This window comes from Pantherophis guttatus, chromosome 9 (assembly GCF_059756535.1).
Source record: "Pantherophis guttatus breed Tessera chromosome 9, ASM5975653v1, whole genome shotgun sequence".
NCBI classification, from domain to species: Eukaryota; Metazoa; Chordata; class Lepidosauria; order Squamata; family Colubridae; genus Pantherophis; species Pantherophis guttatus.
Genome location: NC_142071.1, coordinates 6,793,750 through 6,815,119, shown reverse-complemented (window position 1 = coordinate 6,815,119; position 21,370 = coordinate 6,793,750). Strand labels below are relative to the sequence as shown.

Below are 21,370 nucleotides of genomic sequence, written 5' to 3'. Positions count from 1 at the left end.
GACAGCCTGCTGGGAAGCTGCCTTGAAGATGATTTTAAATTCCTTAAAAGGCTTTATGACACAAAGTTTCGCAGGTGTAGGATGGTGCCTTTAACTTTTGATGGATAGAAGGAAAGGTTAGAAAGATGGAGGGAAGGAGAGAAAGAGGAAGGAAGGGAGAAAGAGAGAATGGAAGGGAGGGAGGGAGGAAGGAAAGGGAGAAGAAGAGGGAGGGAGGGAAAGAGGAAGGAAGGGAGAAAGAGAGAACGGAAAGGAGGGAGGAAGGAAGGAAAGGGAGAAGAAGAGGGAGGGAGGGAAAGAGGATGGGAGGGAGGGAGGGAGGAAGGAAAGGGAGAAGAAGAGGGAGGGAGGGAAAGAGGGAGAGAGGGAGGGAGGGAAGAAGGAAGGAAGGAAGGAAGGAAGGAAGGAAAGAAAGAAGGAAGGAAGGAAGGAAGGAAGGAAGGAAGGAAGGAAGGAAGGAAGGAAGGAAGGAAGGAAGGAAAGAAGGAAAGGGAGAAGTTCCTTTCTAAGTTTCTTTCTCTGCCCATTATTCAGCTGTGGGCTAACTCCCCTTTGATCTGATCATTCAGTGTCTCTTTCCTTGGTCTCCCAGGGTCATTTCTACCTACCAAATATCGCACCCAGAAAAGGCCACTTAGAAGCTCAAGAAAAGGTCTTTTCCCAACCCGGATGCAGAAAAATGTTCAACAAAAGAGGCAGAGGAATCCCCCAAAATTCTTCTGCATGCCTCTATCAGAAGCTGCATCCCTTCTCTGCCTCGCTCTTCCACAGCAAAAGGTCTGTTGCTGTGGAATGCCTTGGTAAGGCCACACTTGGAATCCTGCATCCAGTTTTGGTCGCCATGATGTAAAGATGTGGAGACTCTGGAAAGAGTGCAGAGAAGAGCAACCAAGATGATTAGGGGACTGGAGGCTAAAACATATGAAGAACGGTTGCTGGAACTGGGTATGTCTAGTTTAATGAAAAGAAGGACCAGGGGAGACATGATAGCAGTCTTCCAATATCTCAGGGGCTCCCACAAAGAAGAGAGGGTCAAGCTATTCTCCAAAGCACCTGAGGGCAGGACAAGAAGCAACGGATGGAGACTAAGCAAGGAGAGAAGCAACCTAGAACGAAGGAGGAATTTCCTGACAGTTAGAACAATTAATCAGTGGAACAACTTGCCTCCAGAGGTTGTGAATGCTTCAACACTGGAAATTTTTAAAAAGATGTTGGATAACCATTTGTCTGAAGTGGTGTAGAGTTTCCTGCCTAAGCAGGGTATTTGAACTAAGACCTCCAAGGTCCCTTCCAACTCTGTTATTCCATTCCATTCCATTCCGTTCCATTCCATTCCATTCCATTCCATCCTATTCTATCCTGTTCTATTCCATTCCATTCCACTCCACTCCACTCTATTATTCTATTCTATTCTATTCTATTCTATTCTATTCTATTCTATTCTATTCTATTCTATTCTATTCTATTCTATTCTATTCTATTCTATCCCATGCCATCCCATGCCATCCCATTCTATCCTGTTCTATTCCATTCCATTCCACTCCACTCCACTCCACTCTATTATTCTCTTCTCTTCTCTTCTCTTCTCTTCTCTTCTCTTCTCTTCTCTTCTCTTCTCTTCTCTTCTCTTTATCCCATCCCATCCCATCCCATCCCATCCTTTCTCACCTGGTTGACAGAGATGGGTGTCTGCACGACAACTCCTCCAATGATTTCAGTCTTATATGGATGCCTTTCCGCTTCTGTGGCTAGTGACAAACTTCCATGTTTTGGTACCTTGATGGAGAAAATAGGATAAATTACTGTAAGAGATGACCCAGCTGAGCTCAAGGGCGGGGGTCACCCATCAACAGTTTGGAGTTGCTATGCATTCACAAAAGACCTTGTGAATTCCATTGACTCTTACTTAGCACCAATTTGCCTTGACTATGAGTAGATCAGATTCCTTTAAAAAAAAAAACCATTGACTGTCGACTGTGTTGCAGTAGAATAAGGCATTAGCATCAAATCACAGCTTTTTTTCCTATAATAATATGAACAAGTCATTTCTATAAAGATCTACCAATCTAATCTGTAAAACCCAAAGTCAGAGTTTCATTCTTTTCCACATCAAGCACGAAGTTCAGAAGCGGTTTCCATGTAGAAACCAAAGTACTTATGTTCTTTTCTTTAATCAAAGTAGTCAGTTTTGCCATTTCTGCCAACTCCATCAACTTCTGCAACCATTCGTTCATGGTAGGAATCGAAGTGTCCTTCCATTTTTGCCCATACAATAGTCTTGCTGCTGTCAACATATATAGTAACAAAGTTCTAAAGTTTTTTCTCCAGGTCTTTTTCCATTAAGACCAAAAGGAAAAATTCTGGTTTTATTTCTATCACCATTTTCAGGATTTTCTGTGTTAGAGTGTGAATCATACTCCAATTTTTTTTTTGCTTTATCACAGAGTAGATCAGATTTTTGTGTATAGATAGCATGAAATATAGGAGCCTGAGTGGCGTAGGAGGCTAATGCCTCCTAAAGGCAGCATTTAACATCCAGCTGCCTGCAATTACTGCGAGTTCAATTCTCCCCAGGCTCAAGGTCGACTCAGCCTTCCATCCTTGTAAGGTGGGTAAATTGAGGACCCAGTTTGTGGGGGCAATAAGCTGACTTTATATAAATATACAAAAGTATGAAGGCTATTGCTTAACGCATTGTAAGCCGCCCTGAGTCTCCGGAGAAGGGCGGCATATAAATCAAATAAATAAATACATAAATAAATAAATAAATTTGTAGTACTTTTGAATTCTATCCTGGCTCCTGGTTTATTGTAAGTTTACATCAGATGCCTCAAACTAATCAGTGGCAACTCAAAATCTGCCAGCATCTTTCTGCAACCTTCCAATAGTCCTGTTTTCTCAGCGATTGTGCTGTACCAATTGCTAGAGATGTCTGAAACAAGCTAGAGTCATTGTAAATGCTCTGAAATAGAAGGAACCCTGAAAATTCAGTTAGATGCTTCATTCAGATTCCGGTGGCCCTTTTTTCCACCGGCTGAAATACTGGCATCTATACAAACAAGAAGTAACATTTGTTTGCCTGCTAAAAGAAAACATTATATGCCTTTGAAACAAGATCAAATCATTTTGCTCATCTATAAAGATGGGGCTAGAAGGATTTTCCCACCACCCATCTCCTTCCACTTATGACTGTATGACTGCAATTTTGTTGCTTGTATCATTTGTACCCTACGACTATCATTAAGTGTTGTACCTTATGATTCTTGATGAACGTATCTTTTCTTTTATGTACACCGAGAGCGTATGCACCAAGACAAATTCCTTGTGTGTCCAATCCCACTTGACCAATAAAAAATTCTATTCTATTCTATTTGTACAGTGGCCATCGGTATAATTTGTAGCATCCAAAGTTATCGATTTTTTTTTTTAAAGCCCCAAATCCTTCCGAGGGAAATTATTGCAAGAAATTCTTTTATACTCTCATTCCTTTATTTGGATTCTGCAACCATTTCATACAGCTTCAATTTTTTGTGATACCTTGGCATTTTAAGAATTCAGTCTGTGCTTGAACATAGAATAATAGAGTTGGAAGGGACATTGGAGGTCTTCTAGTCTAACATCCTGCTTGAGCAGGAGATCCTATAACTGTGATGGCGAACCTATGGCACACGTGCCACAGGTGGCACGCGGAGTCATATCTGTGGGCACACGAGCGTTGCCCTAGCTCAGCTCCAGTGTGCATGCATGTGCCGGCCAGCTGATTTTTGGGCCTTCCAGGCCCACTAGAAGTCGGAAAACAGGCCATTTCCGGTCTCCGGAGGGACTCTGCAGGGTGGGGAAGGCTGTTTTCACTCTCCCCAGGCTCCAAGAAAGCCTCTGGAGCTTGAGGAGGGCGAAAAATGGACCTACCGGGCCCACTGTGCCATTGCATGCCAAGAGCGGGGTTGCACGGGGACGGGGGTCACGGGGGGTCACCACATGCGCGGTGGGCGGGGCGCATTGAATTATGGGTATGGCCACGCATGCGTGTGACCCCCCTGCGCTCCCCCCGCTTTTGGCACGCGACGGCAAAAAGGTTAGCCATCACTGTCCTATACCATTTGAGACAAATGGTTGTCCAGTCTCTTTTTGAAAGCCTCCAGTGATGGAGCACCCATAACTTCTGAAGGCACCGTTACAAATAAACAGAATGTAATGTTCCACTGGTTGATTGCTCTAACCATCAGGAATTTTCTCCTTAGATTGCTTCTCTCCTTGGTTATTTTCCATCCATTGTTTCTCATCTTGCCTTTTGATGCTATTGGAAAATCAGTTGACCCTCTCGTCTTTGTAGGAGCCCCTCAAATCTTGAAACACTGCTACCATGTCTCCCCTAGTCCTTCTTTTCATTAGGCTAGACATACGCAATTCCTGGAGCCCTTCTTCATCTGTTTCAGCCTCCAGCCCCCTAATCATCTTTGTTGCTCTTCTCTGCACTCTTTCCAGAGTCTCAACATCTTTTTTGTAGTGTGGTGACCAGAACTGGATGCAATATTCCAGGTTCGGCCCAGGGGTGAAATGCTTCCGGTTCGGACCGGATTGCCTGATCCGGTAGCGATGATGGCAGGTGGTTCGGAGAACCAGTAGCAAAAATCCCCCCCCCATGCCCAGCTGAGCCACAGGATCATCAGAGGCTTTTTTTTTTTTTTTACTTTTAAAAGCATTTTTTCTACAACCTCTTCCGACGAAAAAATGCTTTTAAAAGTAAAAAAAAAAAAAGCCTCTGATGATCCTGTGGCTGGGATCGTCAGAGGCTTGTCAAAGCATTTTTTTCTGCAACCTCTTGGCTGAAGAGGTGGTAAAAAAATGCTTTGAAAAGTCTATGATGATCCCAGCTGAGTTTCCTGATCGACAGAGAGGTATTTTTTAAAAAGCCTCTCTGACGATCCCAGCTGAGTTGCCTGATCGGCAGAGGCTTTTCAAAGCATTAGAAAAAATGCTTTGAAAAGTTTTTTTTAAAAAAAGTTGGCCACGCTCACCCCAGTCACATTATCCCCCCCCACCAAGCCACTCCCACAGAACCGGTAGTAACAAATTTTACATTTCACCCCTGGTTCGGCCATACTAAGGCTTTGTAAAGTGGTACTTTACTTGCTTGTAGGCTAGAGGCCTCCCTGCGCTTACCCGGGAGCCAAAATGGGGGGCGTGGGGACTCCTGGAGGGGGTGGGAAGGGGCGGAGCCAGCCAGCAATTTAACTACCGGTTCGCCCGAAACGGCTGAATCCCACCACTGCTTGCAGCCCATTTATAGTTTTCTTAAGATATGAAGACATTTTCTGCAAGTTATGAAACTCTTTCTGCCTTACTGGCAGATGGCGGGAGAAAAATTTCTCTGGTCATCAGGCTGACATAGGAATAAACTTCAGAGGGAATTATAAAAGAGCGCTGAAGTCACTCAAGACAAACCAAAGTCTCAGAGGACTGATCTGATGGATCATCTTCATATTAAGGTCAATATTATCTCTCAGCACCTTCTCTTCTCCTTCCTTTGAGACTCTGTGGTTGGGTTTTTTTTCCTATTCCCTCAGCGTAAGCTGTTATATCATTGCAAAAATCACGATGTTGTCATTAATTTGCCTTGTCAAATTTAGCAGCACCCTTACAAATAAACAGAACGTAATAAGCCTCAATCAATGTCCTCGGCTGAAGAAGAAAATAACAGAAGTGTAATCCCAAACAGCTTGCGCCACAATAAATAAATAAATGTCTTTAAAGTTCCATCAGGCTGTTTTGGATTCTGATGCCATTCATTAATGTGGCTTCCGCTTGAGGAAAAAAAAAAAAATAAGGTACCACAGAAATAATAGCAGCTATTTCCAATCTGTTTGATTTGTTGGACTACAGCTCCCATCTGTCCCTGCCAATACACCCAACGATGGAGCTGCAAAAAGATGATGGGAGCCAAACTGAGGATGATGGGAGTGGGGAGCTCCACTCTGCTATGAGGCCTGTTTGAGAAGAGAAAGCCTCCTTGGATCTGGTCTGTAGAGATTCTCAGTCATGGGGGTCCCGAAAGTGCTTTTTTCGGGAGGCAACTGGACTGTCTTGTTTTTTCTTTTGAAGACGTTTCGCTTCTCATCCAAGAAGCTTCTTCAGCTCTGACGGGATGGTGGGGAATGGAAGGATTTATATTCCTTGCAGACAGCTGGCCATTTGCATCCTTTTAGAGGGTCGTTGAAGCACTTGGAGGTTTGTCTGTGTCCTCCTGAGTCTGGTATTACACAGAGGTGGGCTTCAAAATTTTTAGCAAGAGGTTCTCTACCCGGTTCCTGGGTGGGCCTCCTGCACCACGGTGGGGTGGGGTGGGTGGGTTTGCCCTCCCCGGCCTCCGGAAGCTTTCCTCAAGCCTTTGGGAGAGTGAAAACGGCCTCCCCAGGCTCCAGAGGCCCTCAACGGGCTCGAACTCCTGTTTTTTGCCCTCCCCGAGCCTCTGTGCGCGTCCTGCACTTATCTGCATCCAAAAGGGCCCACGTGGGGACTCCTGGGAAGGGCGGTGTGGGCGGGGCCAGCCAGGAGTGGGATTTGGGGGTTCTCCGAACTGCACAGAATCTTAGCTAGAGGTTCTCACGAACCCCTGCGAACCCTCAACAGCCCATCCCTGGTATTACAGCAAATGTGTACATCTGAGCTTTTCTTTTTAAATAATATTTTAACTTGCCAGCGGTGTTTAAACAGAAGCCTGCAACTTCTTCCTAGCACTGAGGTGTTTTGCTAGAACGTTCCAAAGCCTTTAGACCACGATCCATTCAAGGATGAAAGCTTTCGCTAAAGTTAATACTGCATAATTCAGTGTTAGATCATAAGCCAGTCCTGCGTTAAGGCTAACATCAGAGCCAAGACTCATAAATTACCTAATCCTCTAAAGGGAGCATCTTATTCCATCTTCAGTAACTTGAAGCCAAGTTTTCCTGTTATTATCATATTATTATTATTATTTTCTCCCTGAGGGACTAAAACATTTGTTTTGCTACAACCATTTTCTTGGAGGGTATGTTGCAGTCAACTTCATATGTCCTGTTTTGATATGTGATCAAAATTCAGGCGCTTGGCGCTTGGCTCTGCAACGCTCTCTACATGGGGCTCCCCTTGAGGAGCACCTGGAGGCTTCAGCTGGTGCAGAATGCAGCTGCGCAGGTGATTATGGGAGCGACGTGGCGCTCCCATGTAACACCTCTCCTGCGCGAGCTGCATTGGCTCCCGGTGGTCTTCCGGGTGCGCTTTAAGGTATTGGTTCATCTTTAAAGCGCTCCATGGCTTAGGGCCAGGATATTTGCGAGACCGCCTGCTGCTACCGATAACCTCCCACTGGCCAATACGCTCTCACAGAGAGGGCCTCCTCAGGGTGCCGTCGGTCAGGCAATGTCGGCTGGCGGCCCCCAGGGGGAGAGCCTTCTCTATGGGGCCACCTGCCCTGTGGAATGAGCTGCCTCCTGGAATACGACTGATCCCGGACCTCCGGACCTTCTGTAACGCCCTGAAGACTTATTTATTCCACCAAGCTGGCCTAGCCTAAATGGTTCTTAATTGGGATTTTAAAATTTTATAGACTTGGGGGTTTTAAATTGGGAAGCCAATGATTTAATTCTTTTTAATTATCTTAACTTTTGTATTGTATGTATTTTTAATTTTGGCTGTTCACCACCCTGAGTCCCTTCTGGGAGAAGGGCGGTATACAAATTAAATTAATAAATAAATAAAAATAAATAAATGGTTCATACTTATGTGGTTGCAATGTCCTGAGGTCATGTGATCCCCTTTTGCGACCGTCTGACAAGCAAAGTCTACGGGAAAGGTAGATTCGCTTAACGACCATGTGGCTAATTGAACAGCTGCAGTGATTCGCTTACCAACTGTGGCAAGAAAGATCATAAAATGGGGCAAAATTCACTTAACGAATGTCTCACTTAGCGACAGAAATGTTGGGCTCAATTGAGGTCATAAGTGGAGGACTACCTGTATTTACACTTGGCAACTGATGCCAGTCTTCCCTAATGACTGAACTATTATCCTGCATGCTTGCTTGCCATTTTTTTCTTTCTAATTTCCTGCTCTTGCAGGAAGGCAGAAAGACAAGAGCCTCCCAGGAGCTATAGGGACCGAAGCTGCACCATTCGTGGCCATTTGCATGGACTTCTGTAGGTCAATTGCATAGCTACACCTAACAGCAATCCCCTTCCTTCTATGAGCACAGTTCTTGCTTGCCCCTTTTCCATCTGATAGCAGCAATTCACAGCTGCAGTTTGGTGTCTGATGCTGGGTGGATTCTTTCCCTCGGAAAGGCAAAGGGTTGGGCTGGTAAAACTGGCTTTTTACTAGGCTAACACCCAAAAGGCCTCCTTCTGCGTCTGATCCATCATGGAGCATTCTCAAACCACACCGAAGCATCCATGCACCGGTGAAGTTCAAAGCGAACTCAAAATCTGGTACCAAAGCAGTGATGGGGAAATGAATCAGAGCCAAAAACAGAGCTAACCTGCCAAATCAACCTATAGTTCAGGGCTGAAATGTAAAATTCGTTACTACCGGTTCTGTGGGCGTGGCTTGGTGGGGGGTGGTGGTAATGTGACTGGGTGGGCGTGGTCAACTTTTTTTTTTTACTTTTAAAAGCATTTTTTCTACAACCTTAAGAGGTTGGAGAAAAAAAATGCTTTTAGAAGCCTCTGACGATCAGGCAACTCAGCTGGGATCGCCAGAGGCTTCTAAAAGCATTTTTTTTTCTACAACCTCTTCGGCCGAAGAGGTTGTAGAAAAAATGCTTTTAAAAGTAAAAAACACAGCCTCTGATGATCGCGCGGCTCAGCTGGGCATGGGGGAGGGGGAGGCGCAGGAATTTTTGCTACCGGTTGTCCGAACCACGCGATCTGGTCCGAACCGGGAGCATTTTACCCCTGGTGTGGAGTGCCCACTCCAAGTTTATTACGTGGAACGGAGACATTTCCAACTGTTTGTTTCTTTTCCATCATGCAAAATAATCTAAACGCTTTATTATAGCCTTCTGTTCTATCTTGGCAATTAAGTTTGCCAATAGAGTTTTGTCCTTACAAGAAGTGTGAGGAAAGAGAGGGAAGGTAGATAATGCCTTCTCCAGCGCTGATTGGCAGCAGAAGACCTGCTTGTCTAGATGGACTTGGTCAAGTCTGGATGTGTATGTTTGGATAATGGTGGATGCTGGGATAGAGACGTTAACTAGTTGGAAGTTGTTCAGGCGATCAGTCTCTGGTGTGGTGGTTGCTTGAGCTATTTCTGAAAGCAGGTCTACCAATCATCTAGAGCCGTGATGGCGAACCTATGGCAGGCATGCCACAGGTGGCACGTGGAGCCATATCTGTGGGCACGTGAGCGTTGCTCTAGCTCAGCTCCAGCATGCACGCGCGTGCCGGCCAGATGATTTTCGGGCCTTTTGGGCCCACTGGAAGTCAGGAAACAGGCTGTTTCCGGCCTCCAGAGGGCCTCTGGGGGGTGGGGAAAGCCATTTTCGCCCTCCCCAGGCTCCAAGAAAGCCTCTGGGACCTGGGGAGGGTGAAAAACAGGCCTACCAGTAACCTTTCTGCTGTCACATGCCAAAAGTGGGGGGAGTGCGGAGGGGTTGCGCTCGGGGAGGGTGAAAAACGGGCCTACTGGAAGTTTGGGAAGGTCAGAACTGGTCCTCCCAGAGGCCTTAGAAAAGCCTCTGGAGCCCGGGGAGGGCAAAAACGCCACCCCACCCCCCCGCCATGGTGCAGGAAACCGACTAGCAGAGAACTCCTTGCTAAAATTTTTGAAGCCCACCGCTGGTGGAAATCCTGCCTTCAACAAAATAAAGGATTGCAGAAGTTGGAGAATACCATCTTTGATGCAAAACAACAACAACAAAAAAGGCAGCAGCTGTCCTTGCGGCTGGCCAACGACAAGTGAAGGATGATATCACACATCTGTGTCCTCCAGAAATGATTAGTGGAGCATCAGATGAAATGTGTGGATGATCATGATGACTTCCTGTGCTGTATATGCCCAGCCAATGTTATCTATCAGTTCTGTTTTGGCTTGACTAGCCAAACGTCTCTCCGATTCATCACTCTGGAGTCGCAATTGTGAAAAGTCAAGCTTGGCTAATTCAAAAGGAAGTCACCTGCAGAAACGGGAAGTAAACCTGTAACAGTCTAACTTCTCGTTTCACAAGTGGCCGAGATAGGTTACAACATTGAGCAGTTAGACCAAGCTGTAGGACTCAATTCAGCCAGAAAACTTCACTTTTGACCCAAAGCTCAGATTTGCAAATGAAACACATATTCATGTTACACAGGGTCTGAAAAGCCCAAAACATACTCAATTTTCAGATCTGAGCTTTCCATGGGAAATTAGACCAACCTGTATCACAGAATTGGCGGTAGGCCTCAATTCAGCCAGAAAATGTAACTTTTCACACAGGGCTCAGATTTGCAGAAGAAACACATATTCATGTTCCCCATTGTCTGAAAAGCCCAAAACATACTCAATTTTCAGATCTGAGCTTTCCATGGGAAATTAGACCAAGCTGTATCTCAGAACTGGCAGTAGGACTCATTTCAGCCAGAAAACATCACTTTTGAGACAGAACTCCGTTTTGGAGTTCCAGTCTCACCTGGAAGAAAATACTATTATTTCAGCCCTTCCTTCCATGTTTCAGCAGAAGAATTTTAAACCCTACTTCTCCCCAACAACTGCAAGGGAATTGAATCACGTATGCAGAGGACGAGGGGCAGATAGTAGCCCTAAAGGCAGTTGGTATTCTGGCCCCAAAACCAGGGCCCCACGGAAAATACCAAACAGATGGAAAGAGACAAGATGGACAGTTCTAAGCAGTGGTTTTCTCCAGGGGTGAAATCCAGCAGGTTCTAACTGATTCTGGAGAACCGGTAGCGGAAATTTCGAGTAGTTCAGAGAACCGGCAAATACAATTTCTGGCTGGCCCCAGAGTGGGGTGGGAATGGAGATTTTGCAGTATCCTTCCCCTGGAGTGGGGTGGGAATGGAGATTTTGCAATATCCTTCTCCTGCCATGCCCACCAAGCCACGCCCACAGAACCGGTAGGGAAAAAGTTTGGATTTCACCCCTGGTTTTCTCCATATGGAAGCTTCAACCATGACTGGATTCCAAATTAGGGTTTAACGGATTAACAGAGGTGGAAGGGACCTTGTAAGTCATCTAGTCCAACCCACCACCCAAGCAGGAGACCCTACACAATTTCTGACAAATGGCAGTCCAGTCTCTTCTTGAAAGTCTCAAGTGATGAAGTTCCCACAACTTCCAAAGGCAAGCTGCTCCATTGGTTGATTGTTCTGTCAGAAAATTTCTTCTTATTCCAGGTTGAATCTCTCCTTGTTCAGTTACAGTTACAGTTAGTTAGACTTAGCTTTGATGCCTTGATTGGGGTCATTATCTAAGCCCTCATCCTCTTTTGTAATTTATCCTGCCAGTTCCTCCTAATTTCCACCCGTATCCCCATTCCCGGCACAAAGCCGATCCAATTCCTGAAAAGAATTCACAAGGAGACCAGCTGTAAGATAACAACCCTCATCCAGATAAAACGACCTTCTCTCTCTCTTCCATTGAGGATGTTTTAGTGGAAGACTGCTTGGGAAGCCCAGCTGATGCAAGAGAAGACCTACCGTAATCTTGCTGGCAGTGTTCAACGCTTCCACCCAGTCTTGGAGATCTTTTTGGTCATTTGCTTGCAAGACATAGCGCTGAGACAAGGCGTTGATAACTGCAGATATAAAAGATCGTGGTCAAGAGCTGTGCATCACTTCAAAGAGGGTGCATGGTTGTCCTCAGTAGCCACCTCCCAGATTCTACTGTGTTTCCCCGAAAATAAGACCCTGTCTTATATTTTTATTGCCACCAAAAAAGGCCCCAGGTCTTATTTTCGGGGGATGTCATCCACTGACTAATCTCACCTGCGTACGTCACCTCCAGCCTCCTTTTTGCTTTCAGAGGCCTTCAGGAACTTCTTCTTCTGCGGCCGGCAACACTTTCCTGAAGGCTTCTGCAGCCGATAACAACACTCCAAATCAATCTGGAGCTTTGTTATCAGCTACAGAGGTCTTCAGGAAAGCTTTGCCAGCCTTGCCAGCTGCATTCTGGAGTGGGCGGGATCTTAATTAGGGCTTATTTTGGGGATAGGGCTTATATTGGGTGCACATGTAAAAATCAAGCTAGGGCTTATTTTCAGGGTACGTCGTATTTTTGGGGAAACAGGGTAGAAGGAGCCATATTCTTCTTGAGTTGTTCAAGATAGATAGATAGATAGATAGATAGATAGATAGATAGATAGATAGATAGATAGATAGATAGATATAGATATAGATATAAATATATATGTACATCATTCTTGGTGGCGCAGCAGACTAAAGTGCTGTTAAGTAGCACCAGCTGCTTGCATTTACTGCAAGTTCAAATCTCACCAGGCTCAAGGTTGACTCAGCTTTCCATCCTTTCGAGGTAGATAAAATGAGGACCTGGATTGTGGGGGCAATAAACTGACTTTGTATAAAAAAAAAAAAGAACACCGCTTGGGGGGGCCAAAAGCCCTACTAAGCAGGTATATACAAAAGTATGAAGGCTATTGCTTAACGCATTGTAAGCCGCCCTGAGTCTCCGGAGAAAGGCGGCATATAAATCGAACCAATAAAATAAATAACTAAAATAAATTCATTAAACACTGTGTCGTCTGGGTACAAATATTTTGTGTCATAACAGTTAAAGCTTACCACCATATTCATTATCTATATCGAGTCTTACCGTAGTTTAATATTAATACTTAATATCCTGTTTCCCTGAAAATAAGACATCCCCTGATAATAAGCCCAATCGGGCTTTTGAGTCATGCGCTAAAATAAGCCTCCCCCAAAAAATAAGCCCTCCCCAAAAATATTTAAATGCAGAGCTGGAAATCAGGTAAGATGGCAAGAGGATCCCCATCTTGCCCCACTTCCCAAAATAATAAGACCTCCCCGAAAATAAGGCCATGCACTTATTTTGGGGTTCAAAAAAAATATAAGACAGGGTCTTATTTTCGGGGAAACACAGTACCTAAGATTTCCATTATCATAACACTTCTCTTCTTAATTCATTTAACTTTACTATACATTACTTTCCAGAGGATGAGTTCAAAGGCCCATTTTTGTGATCCTGAGAGCTTTGCCAAATTTTGCTGCTGAGATCCAACAGCACAGTTCTTCAGAGGACAGGAGAGAGCTATTGTGCCCAGCTACTTAAAGCAACAAATGAGTTATGCATTTAATACATATCTCCTGCCATATAAAAAAAAAAAGACAATTTAATAACTTGAAGAGAGGTTTTTTTTCCCCCTTCAGGGCTGCAACCAAAGCCTTTTGAAAACCACATGCCGTACCCAATTGTATGCCTCAAACTAAGAGCCAGGATCTTCGCCGATTCTTGACTGCAGGAAATTTATTTATTTATTTATTTATTAGTCCAATTTATATGCCGCCCTTCTCCGTAGACTCAGGACGGCTTACAATGCATTATAGCAATAGCTTGCATACTTTTATGTATATACCTGCTTATTAGGGCTTTCGCCCCCCCCCCCAAGCGGTGTTGTTCTATACAAAGCTGGCTTATTGCCCCCACAATCCGGGTCCTCAATTTACCTACCTCGAAAGGATGGAAGGCTGAGTCAACCTTGAGCCTGGTGAGATTTGAACTCGCACTAATTGCAGGCAGCTGGCAGCTAAGTGCTAGCACTTAACAGCACTTAGTCCGCTGCATCACCGAAATGCCTGTGAGATGATTATTTTATGCCTGAGAAAACGATAAATCGGGGGCATTCGATTTATATTTCCACCGAACACACCAGGTTGACATTTTCGTTAACTTTTGCCTGCAAAATATAGGGCGGGTGTGCCAACCTTCGCATTAATAAAATTAAATATTCTATATGCTTCTTGACCTTCTCATTTAGGGACAGACCTTATCCCCTTCGTTCTACTCATTGCTCAACTACCAGCCCTTGCATAAAATGATTTGTTTCCATTCAGTTACAGGGAAAGATGAAGAAGTTTTCCATGCTTGGTCTTTAACTAGAATTAAGGAGAAAGACGGTTCCAGTTTAAAACAGGGGGTGGCAGCATGTCGATTGAGAAAAAAGTTATTTCCACCAAGGAGATGTGCTACAGAATGATTGCCCAATTAAGGAAAGGGAGCTAGGTGAACTGAAAACCACAGAATGGGGTGAAAAGTATAACCTTGAATACACCCCCGTTTTATTATTATTTAGCAAGCTCTCCTTTTCCTTTGATTGGTGGGCCAACTTTGCAAAGGAGCTTCCTTGGTTCCAAAGGGCATTATTTCTGTCCAAGTGCAATCTCATTTAGATATGGTTGTTGCTATTAGAACTGGGCGCTTATCCCAGAAGGTCTGAAAACAAGCCATGTTTCCCTTGCCTTGACAAAAGCAAAACACGGTAAGGTTTACTCCTTAACCGTTGTGTTCTACCACTTATCTGCCTTCCCGCCGACCACTTCTAGCCGTCCCATCTGCGGCTCCTGAAATAAGCAGGGACGTTGCCCAGGCTGTCTCTGGAAGATGGAGATGGAACACCTTTATATTTCAACATACAGGAATGGCCAATATTGTGGAAACCTTTTGGGAAAAGTGTATTTTTCTAAAACTAGCTAATAACACTACTTTTTTGGGGAGTAGTACCCTAACATTATATATCAATGGAAAGTTAATTTAACCAAGAATGTCATGCAATAACTTTTATGAAGGATTTGCTATTAGAACAGCAGTTACAGTATAAAGAAGAAAAGAGAAACACGAAGAAAAAACGAGATCTACAAAAATGATCATGTTTGGTTAGGATGATATTAGTTAATATTAATTGGAGGGTGAGTTTAACTCTCGGTTAGTCATGTTTGTTGTTTCGTTTTGGTCTTGTGTTTATGTGTTCCTACATTTCATTTCTTATATTGTTTTCCAATCATTATTATGTGTTAATTTTACTGTAAATATTTAATAAAGATATTTTTTTTTTAAAAAAAATGATCACCATGTCAGTTAATACTTAGTTGGGTAACCTTTAGCATGAATTATGGCCTTACAACGTCTTCCCATGGAGTGAACCAAGTCTTTGAGTTCTGCAGCTGTTATAATGTGAAACCAAGATTGAATGATGGCTTCTATTAACTGGGTTTTATTGCTGGGTCGCTTCTGACTAACAAGTTTCTTTAGCTGGCTCCATAGATTTTCAATTGGGTGAAGGTCTGGGCTATTCCCAGGCCATTCGAGCAGTGGAATGGGATTAACTTGAAACTAAAAAAAAAAAAAGTGGTGCTTTTAGCTATCAAACCTCAAAAATACACTTTTCCCAAGAGATTCTGACAATTTTGGCCACTACTGTAGTTTGGCATGTTCTTCTGAAAACACAGCAATTTCCTCTAACAGGCTGACTACTAGATCAGCCTCTCCCTCCAGCTCAGGTTTGCTGATATTTCCATGTAATTCCATGTAATTCCATGTAATAATGGGTTCTGCCAGTTAGCTTCTGACTCCAATGGGGGAGATATCACAGTGGAGGTGGGCGATTGATTGGCAACAGATCTCACCTCCCCACCATCCTGGTCCCGTCCTCCCCATCTTTTAATTGGTCCGTCGTGTTTGGATAGGATAGGATAGGATAGGATAGGATAGGATAGGATAGGATAGGATAGGATAGGATAGGATAGGATAGAATAGAATAGAATAGAATAGAATAGAATAGAATAGAATAGAATAGAATAGAATAGAATAGAATAGAATTTTTTATTGGCCAAGTGTGATTGGACACACAAGGAATTTATCTTGGTGCATATGCTCTCGGAGTACATAAAAAGAAAAGATATGTTCATCAATTGGTATTTTGTATTCACTTATTTATGTTTTTAGTTTATATAATTTTGGTGGGTTTTTTTTATGATTGTAAGCTGCCCAGGGTGACCTTGAAGTAAGATGGACAGCCTATAAAGTTTTATAAATAAATAAATATATTCTTCAAAGCTTAAAGAGGTAGAAAAGAAAGAAAGAAATCGGAGTAATAGAATCATACATTGTTTGGGAAGGACAAAGGCAGCCAACCAGCTCCATCTCGTGTGGTTCTGTCACTTCCTCCCTAATTCCCCAGGGCTTCCTGTCTGAAGATGTTCACTTCAATCCTACTGTCTAATCCATCTCAGTCACTTCTCCTTAAAGTAGAAGAACAGGAGGCCTTGAGGCTCTGATGAAACACTTCTTTCTTCTTAGGCTTTAATTTCTTCTTCCTGTGCAAAGCTAGGCTAAGTTGGTGGAAATCCACCTCTTAAGTTATGCCATGAGGATCAAGACCCAGTGGTCCTCACTTGGAAGAGATCTACCATGGATCTATCACAAGGTCAAAATGATATCTGTAAGCCTTCCCTTGTGAGCCCAGCTGGGTGGCAACAACTTACTGACCTTGGCTGGTCCTCATGAAAGGAGGTAAGGTCACATCAGTTGACCGCTTGGGTAGGAAGCCACAGGGAAATCCCATGCACCAAGCTAGATTGCAGTGTTATGCGTCATCATTTTAAAAGGAGATGGTGACCCACTTCCTCATTACACTTTTTAAAACTTCTGTAAAGATGTCCCCCAAGAATTGAACTCAACTTGAAGACGGCCTTTTTACCCTTTCCCTCCCTTTCTGCAAAAAACCAAGAGTGCTCAGATCTCCTTTTGATTCCTAAATTGGTGCAGCTGAAAAGCCACCGACATCACCCAATGTCGCTTCTCAAGTAAGAAGTGAATGTACTTGTCCGATGCTCTGGATTTGAAGAGCAAAATGTGTTTGGGATTCAATTCAAGAGCTGAGATGGCACAGTGGTTAGAGTGCAGTACTGCAGCTACTTCAGCTGACTGCTAGTTCAGCAGATCAGCGGATCAAATCTCACCGGCTCAAGGTTGACTCAGCCTTCCATCCTTCCGAGGTGGGTAAAATGAGGACCCAGATTGTTGGTGTTGTGGCCCCGCCCTCTGAGCCTATCTCATCGGAGGAAGAAAGCTCCGAAAATGAGGAAGAGGAGTCAGCCAGGCCTCCCTCTCCAGGCCCCTCCCCTCTGGCACTGTCTCAGGTGCCGGCCGAGGGAGAGGAGATTAGCCAGGAGCCAGGTGTCTCGGATGAGAGCGAGGAAGGAGAGCCGTCATTCCTGGATGCACGCCAACGAAGGCGTGATAAACGGTTGCAGCAGTTAAGGAGGTGTGCTAGGGATTAGAACTGAGTCACTGGACCACACCCCAGAGACTATATAAGAGAGGGTGGTGGCTGGTAAAACTCCGTGACGAACAAAAACGAACTTTGGCTAGTCACTTGAACAATGTCTGAAGCTGTCGAAAGGGATATTGTTTTTGCTGGACTATTTGCAATGTGTATGTAATTTTATGTTTTCTGTTGCAGTAAAAGCTCTTGGCAGACGGTGATTATATTGCTGCCAAGTTTGAGATAACGACCTGTGTGCGTGCCAAGTACTTTCTTAACCCTCGGCTGGCTGTGTTTGTGTGTGTGTGTGGACGGGGACAGATCAGTTGGGGGCAATATGCTATTTAGTATACTGTCTTTGGTGTAAGCCGGCCAGAGTCCTCGGAGAGTGGGCGGCATAGAAATATGACTAATAAATAAATAAAATAAATAAATTCCTCCTCATCTGTGCCTGTTGACGCCAAAGTTCTGCTCTAAAGGGTGCCACAAAGGTGTTCTCCAATCTTCATCCATGACTTGCATTAAAGATGGACAACTCCCAGTCCATGTCCTACACATAGCATCTCATCTGCAGCTCTCCAAGAGCAGAGCAAGCAGGGCTGAACATTTCAGATCTGATCATTTTATTGAGGGGAGGGGGCCGTCAGGAGAAAACACATTTTTATTTTCTTTTATTTATTTAATTTGTATACCGCCCTTCTCTAGCAGGACTCAGGGCGGTGAACAGCCGAGATAAAACAGAGCATACAAAATTAAAAAAAACAGTTTAAAAGGTAATTAAATAATTTCGGCCCACAATTTAAAAAACCCAATTAAAACCAATTTCAAATTAAAACCGAAACGGATCGGATCAAGCCAGCCCGGCTAGGTGAAATAAATGAGTTTTCAGGGCCCAACGAAAAGTCTGGAGGTCTGGTATCGTGCGTATCTCTGGGGGGAGGTCGTTCCAGAGGGCAGGTGCCGCCACAGAGAAGGCTCTCCCCCTGGGGGTCGCCAGCCGACATTGTCTGGCGGACGGCACCCTGAGGAGGCCCTCCCTGTGCGAGCGTACTGGCCGGTGGGCTGTAGGCTAGAGGCACTTATAAAGATCAGCAACCCTTAAAGCTAACCTCCCCAAACTCAGCCACATTTGCCTGTTGGAGAGACTTATGGGACAAAAAGCAACTCTTTAGCTCCAAATCATCCCTTTCATCATTGAAAAATCTTTCCCAAAATCAGTTCTTCAAAAGAAGGACCAAATGTGTTCCTGTCCAGTGAAAGACAGTCCTCCCCTCCCACCCACCCCCAATTAAAACTTACCAAAACAGTGTGGTGTTTTCGGCTTTTGTTTGGGGGGAGCCACACTGACCTGCAAAGAAAGCAAATGGAAATGGGCTGCTGATGTGGTTGCCCGCGGTGTTGGTTGGTTTTAGAAAGGAGATTGTAAGGCAAAGAGGGTGGAGTCAAGAGAGGAATTAGTCTGGAGTCATTAGGTTCCCACAGTCCAACCCCTCTAGAATTCTGTTAATTCTTTATCTAGCACCAATGTAGCGCTGACTATTAGTTAACTCGGGGGTCAGCAACCCTCAGCTCTGGAGCCGCATGTGGCTCTTTCATCCCTCTGCTGCGGCTCCCTGTCGCCGCCACAATTTTGAGAGGAGCTTCCGGTTATGGGGAGCAAAAGCACAGCGCACCAGGAAAAGACTCTATGGCAAGGGGCGGGTTTTCCAGTCAGCTCCACAACTGATAGGGCGTTCAGTTAGGACAGGTAGAGGAAAAAGGACGCCGCGCTAGAAGAAGATTCTATGGTGGGGAAACCGGACTTCCGGTCGGCTTCAGAATTGAACGGGGGGCTTCCAGTTAGGACCTTTGTGGCTCTTTGAGTGTTTAAGGTTGCCGACCCCTGAGTTAACTAGATTCTTGTGTATAGGCATGAGCAATAAATCAGCTTAACTGGAACTTAACAAGTGGTCCTGGCCTGACCGAGACAGGCTCTTTATGAATTGGAGAGCACAACATTCTCTCTCCTGCCAACATCAACATCCCAGTCCTGTTGCACCTAGAGAGGGTGGCCAAACCTACTGCCACTAATTTAAGAAAGAGTTCAGACTATAACCGAAGCCAGTTACGGAGCAATGAGGTGAAAAGCTAGAGAGAAAATTAACTCAGCCCAAAGAACAGGTCTAGTGATCTAGGACAGTGATGGCTAACCTTTTTGCCATCGTGTGCCAAAAGCGGGGGAAGCGTGGGGGGTCGCGGGTGCGGGTGCCCACATCCCTAATTCAATGCGCCCCGCCCTCCTGCGCATGTGTACGTGACCCCCCCCACACTTCCCCCTGCTTTTGGCACGTGGTGACACGGTGGGCCCAGTAGGCCCGTTTTTCCCCCTCCTCAGGCTCCAGAGGCTTTCTAGGAGCCTGGGGAGGGCAAAAACAGCCTTCCCTATCCCCCCCGGAGGCCGGAAACAGCCAGTTTGCCGACTTCTGGTGGGACCGGAAGGCCTGAAAATCAGTTGGCCGGGGCGCGCATGTGCGCTGGAACTGAGCTGGGGCAACACTTGCATGCCCACCAATATGGCTCTGCGTGCCACCTATGGCACCTGTGCCATAGGTTTGCCATCACGGATCTAGGACTTCCTTCTCCTCCAATTCTTTTTCTCCTCAACTTATTTGCTCACTCTTTTTATCGCCTCTACCTCTACGGAGTTCGCTGCAGGATAAAAATAGCAAAAATCAGCTCCAACAAATTCATGCATGTTGGCCATTTATTTTTTAGCTTCACTACCAATAGGCTGATCCTTAACCATCAAACTGATGAAGAACCTCAATTGGAGCTAGTCAGATTGAGGTTGCTCATGTTTCTGACCCAACTCTCCGAACACGACAAACCCTCTAAAGTTAACTCAAAGATTCCTTTATTAGGAGCGCCAGCAGCCCCGGCAAAAAGTTTCTCTCTCACAGCAGGCTAACAAGTCAGGGGTGGGTTCTAAAATTTTTTACTACCTGTTCTGTGGGTGTGGCTTATTTTGTGGGCGTGGCTTGATGGTCATGTGACAATTCTTTAGGATTTAGCAGTGGTACTAGTCTACCAGGCTTTTAACTGCTTGCAGAGCTGTACCGGTCTACTCATTTGTTTTTGGAGGCACCGGTCTACTCATTTGTTTTCAGAGGCACCGGTCTACCACCACACTGCCTTTTAACACTGATCAGCTGTAAGGCGGCCCTTTGAAGCCCTGCAGCAAGAGATTAAACAGTTTTTTTCCTTCTAGCCGATCAGCTGGGACTCAGGAGGCAGCAACAGATTGGGAGTGGGGCCAAATAAAAGGTAAGAATAACACGAGGAGGCGGGAGGCGGGGGGGCAGAACCAGTTCGGTGATGTCATATCATCGCCGCTACCGGCTCGGTGGAACCGGGCGGAACCCACCACTGTAACAAGTCCATCTGGCAGGGAGATGAATAGTTGTCTGCCACATCTATTCATTTCCACCCCCTGCCTTTTATCCCCAGAGCTAGGGTGGGGCTTCGCTAGCAGCAGTGGCTCTTCTGTCCCAAGGACCAGTCCATAGATTTCCACTGCTCTCCTCTCCTCTGTATTCTGAGCATCCGCATGTCAGGCACTGGACCCAGCTGTTCCTCCTCTTCCTCATCACCACCTCCAGACCTGGGGGCTGTTGACTCTCCATCTGAGGGCTGATGGACGGCCGAAGCTCCGCCTCTCTCTCTCTCTCTCTGCCAGCTCCAGTCCCTCTTCCCCCTCGGATCTCTCAGGTTGCCTTGATGCTGACCCTGACTCCCACGCCACCTCCTCCTCCTCTGATTCAGCTGCTGGAGGGGCCGGCAGCTGAGAGGCCACAACAGCTCATCAGTTGGATGGGTAAGGATTAGCCTATGGCCACCAATAATCACCCATTTCCGACAAATAGGTTTTATTAAGAAACATATGCACTTTTCCCATTGTTGCTTCATGCTTCCTCAGCTCCATGTCAGAAATGAAAAGACCTGTGCTCATGAGACACCTATCCATCCTGGCCAAACGTTCTCCTTATTGAGTTCTATATTTGTTTGATTAGGAGGCAAAGAGGTGGAACTTTAAAAGAATCGAGAACAAGAATTATGAGGACCAGA

The 21,370-nt window shown here is 45.2% G+C and overlaps 1 protein-coding gene across 4 annotated transcripts in view; it reads right to left on the bottom strand.

Moving 5' to 3' along the window:
- PLEKHA2 (pleckstrin homology domain containing A2) overlaps positions 1–21,370 on the bottom strand; it is a 114,487-nt gene that overhangs the window by 32,901 nt on the left and 60,216 nt on the right. For all 4 annotated transcript variants that reach the window (XM_087875904.1, XM_087875903.1, XM_087875902.1 and 1 more), the window contains exons 4-6: positions 18,566–18,614; positions 11,667–11,764; positions 1,669–1,776 (exon numbers count right to left, since the gene is read on the bottom strand). In XM_087875904.1, the coding sequence (XP_087732030.1) occupies positions 1,669–1,776; positions 11,667–11,764; positions 18,566–18,614 (255 nt within the window). The remainder of the gene's footprint in view (positions 1–1,668; positions 1,777–11,666; positions 11,765–18,565; positions 18,615–21,370) is intronic.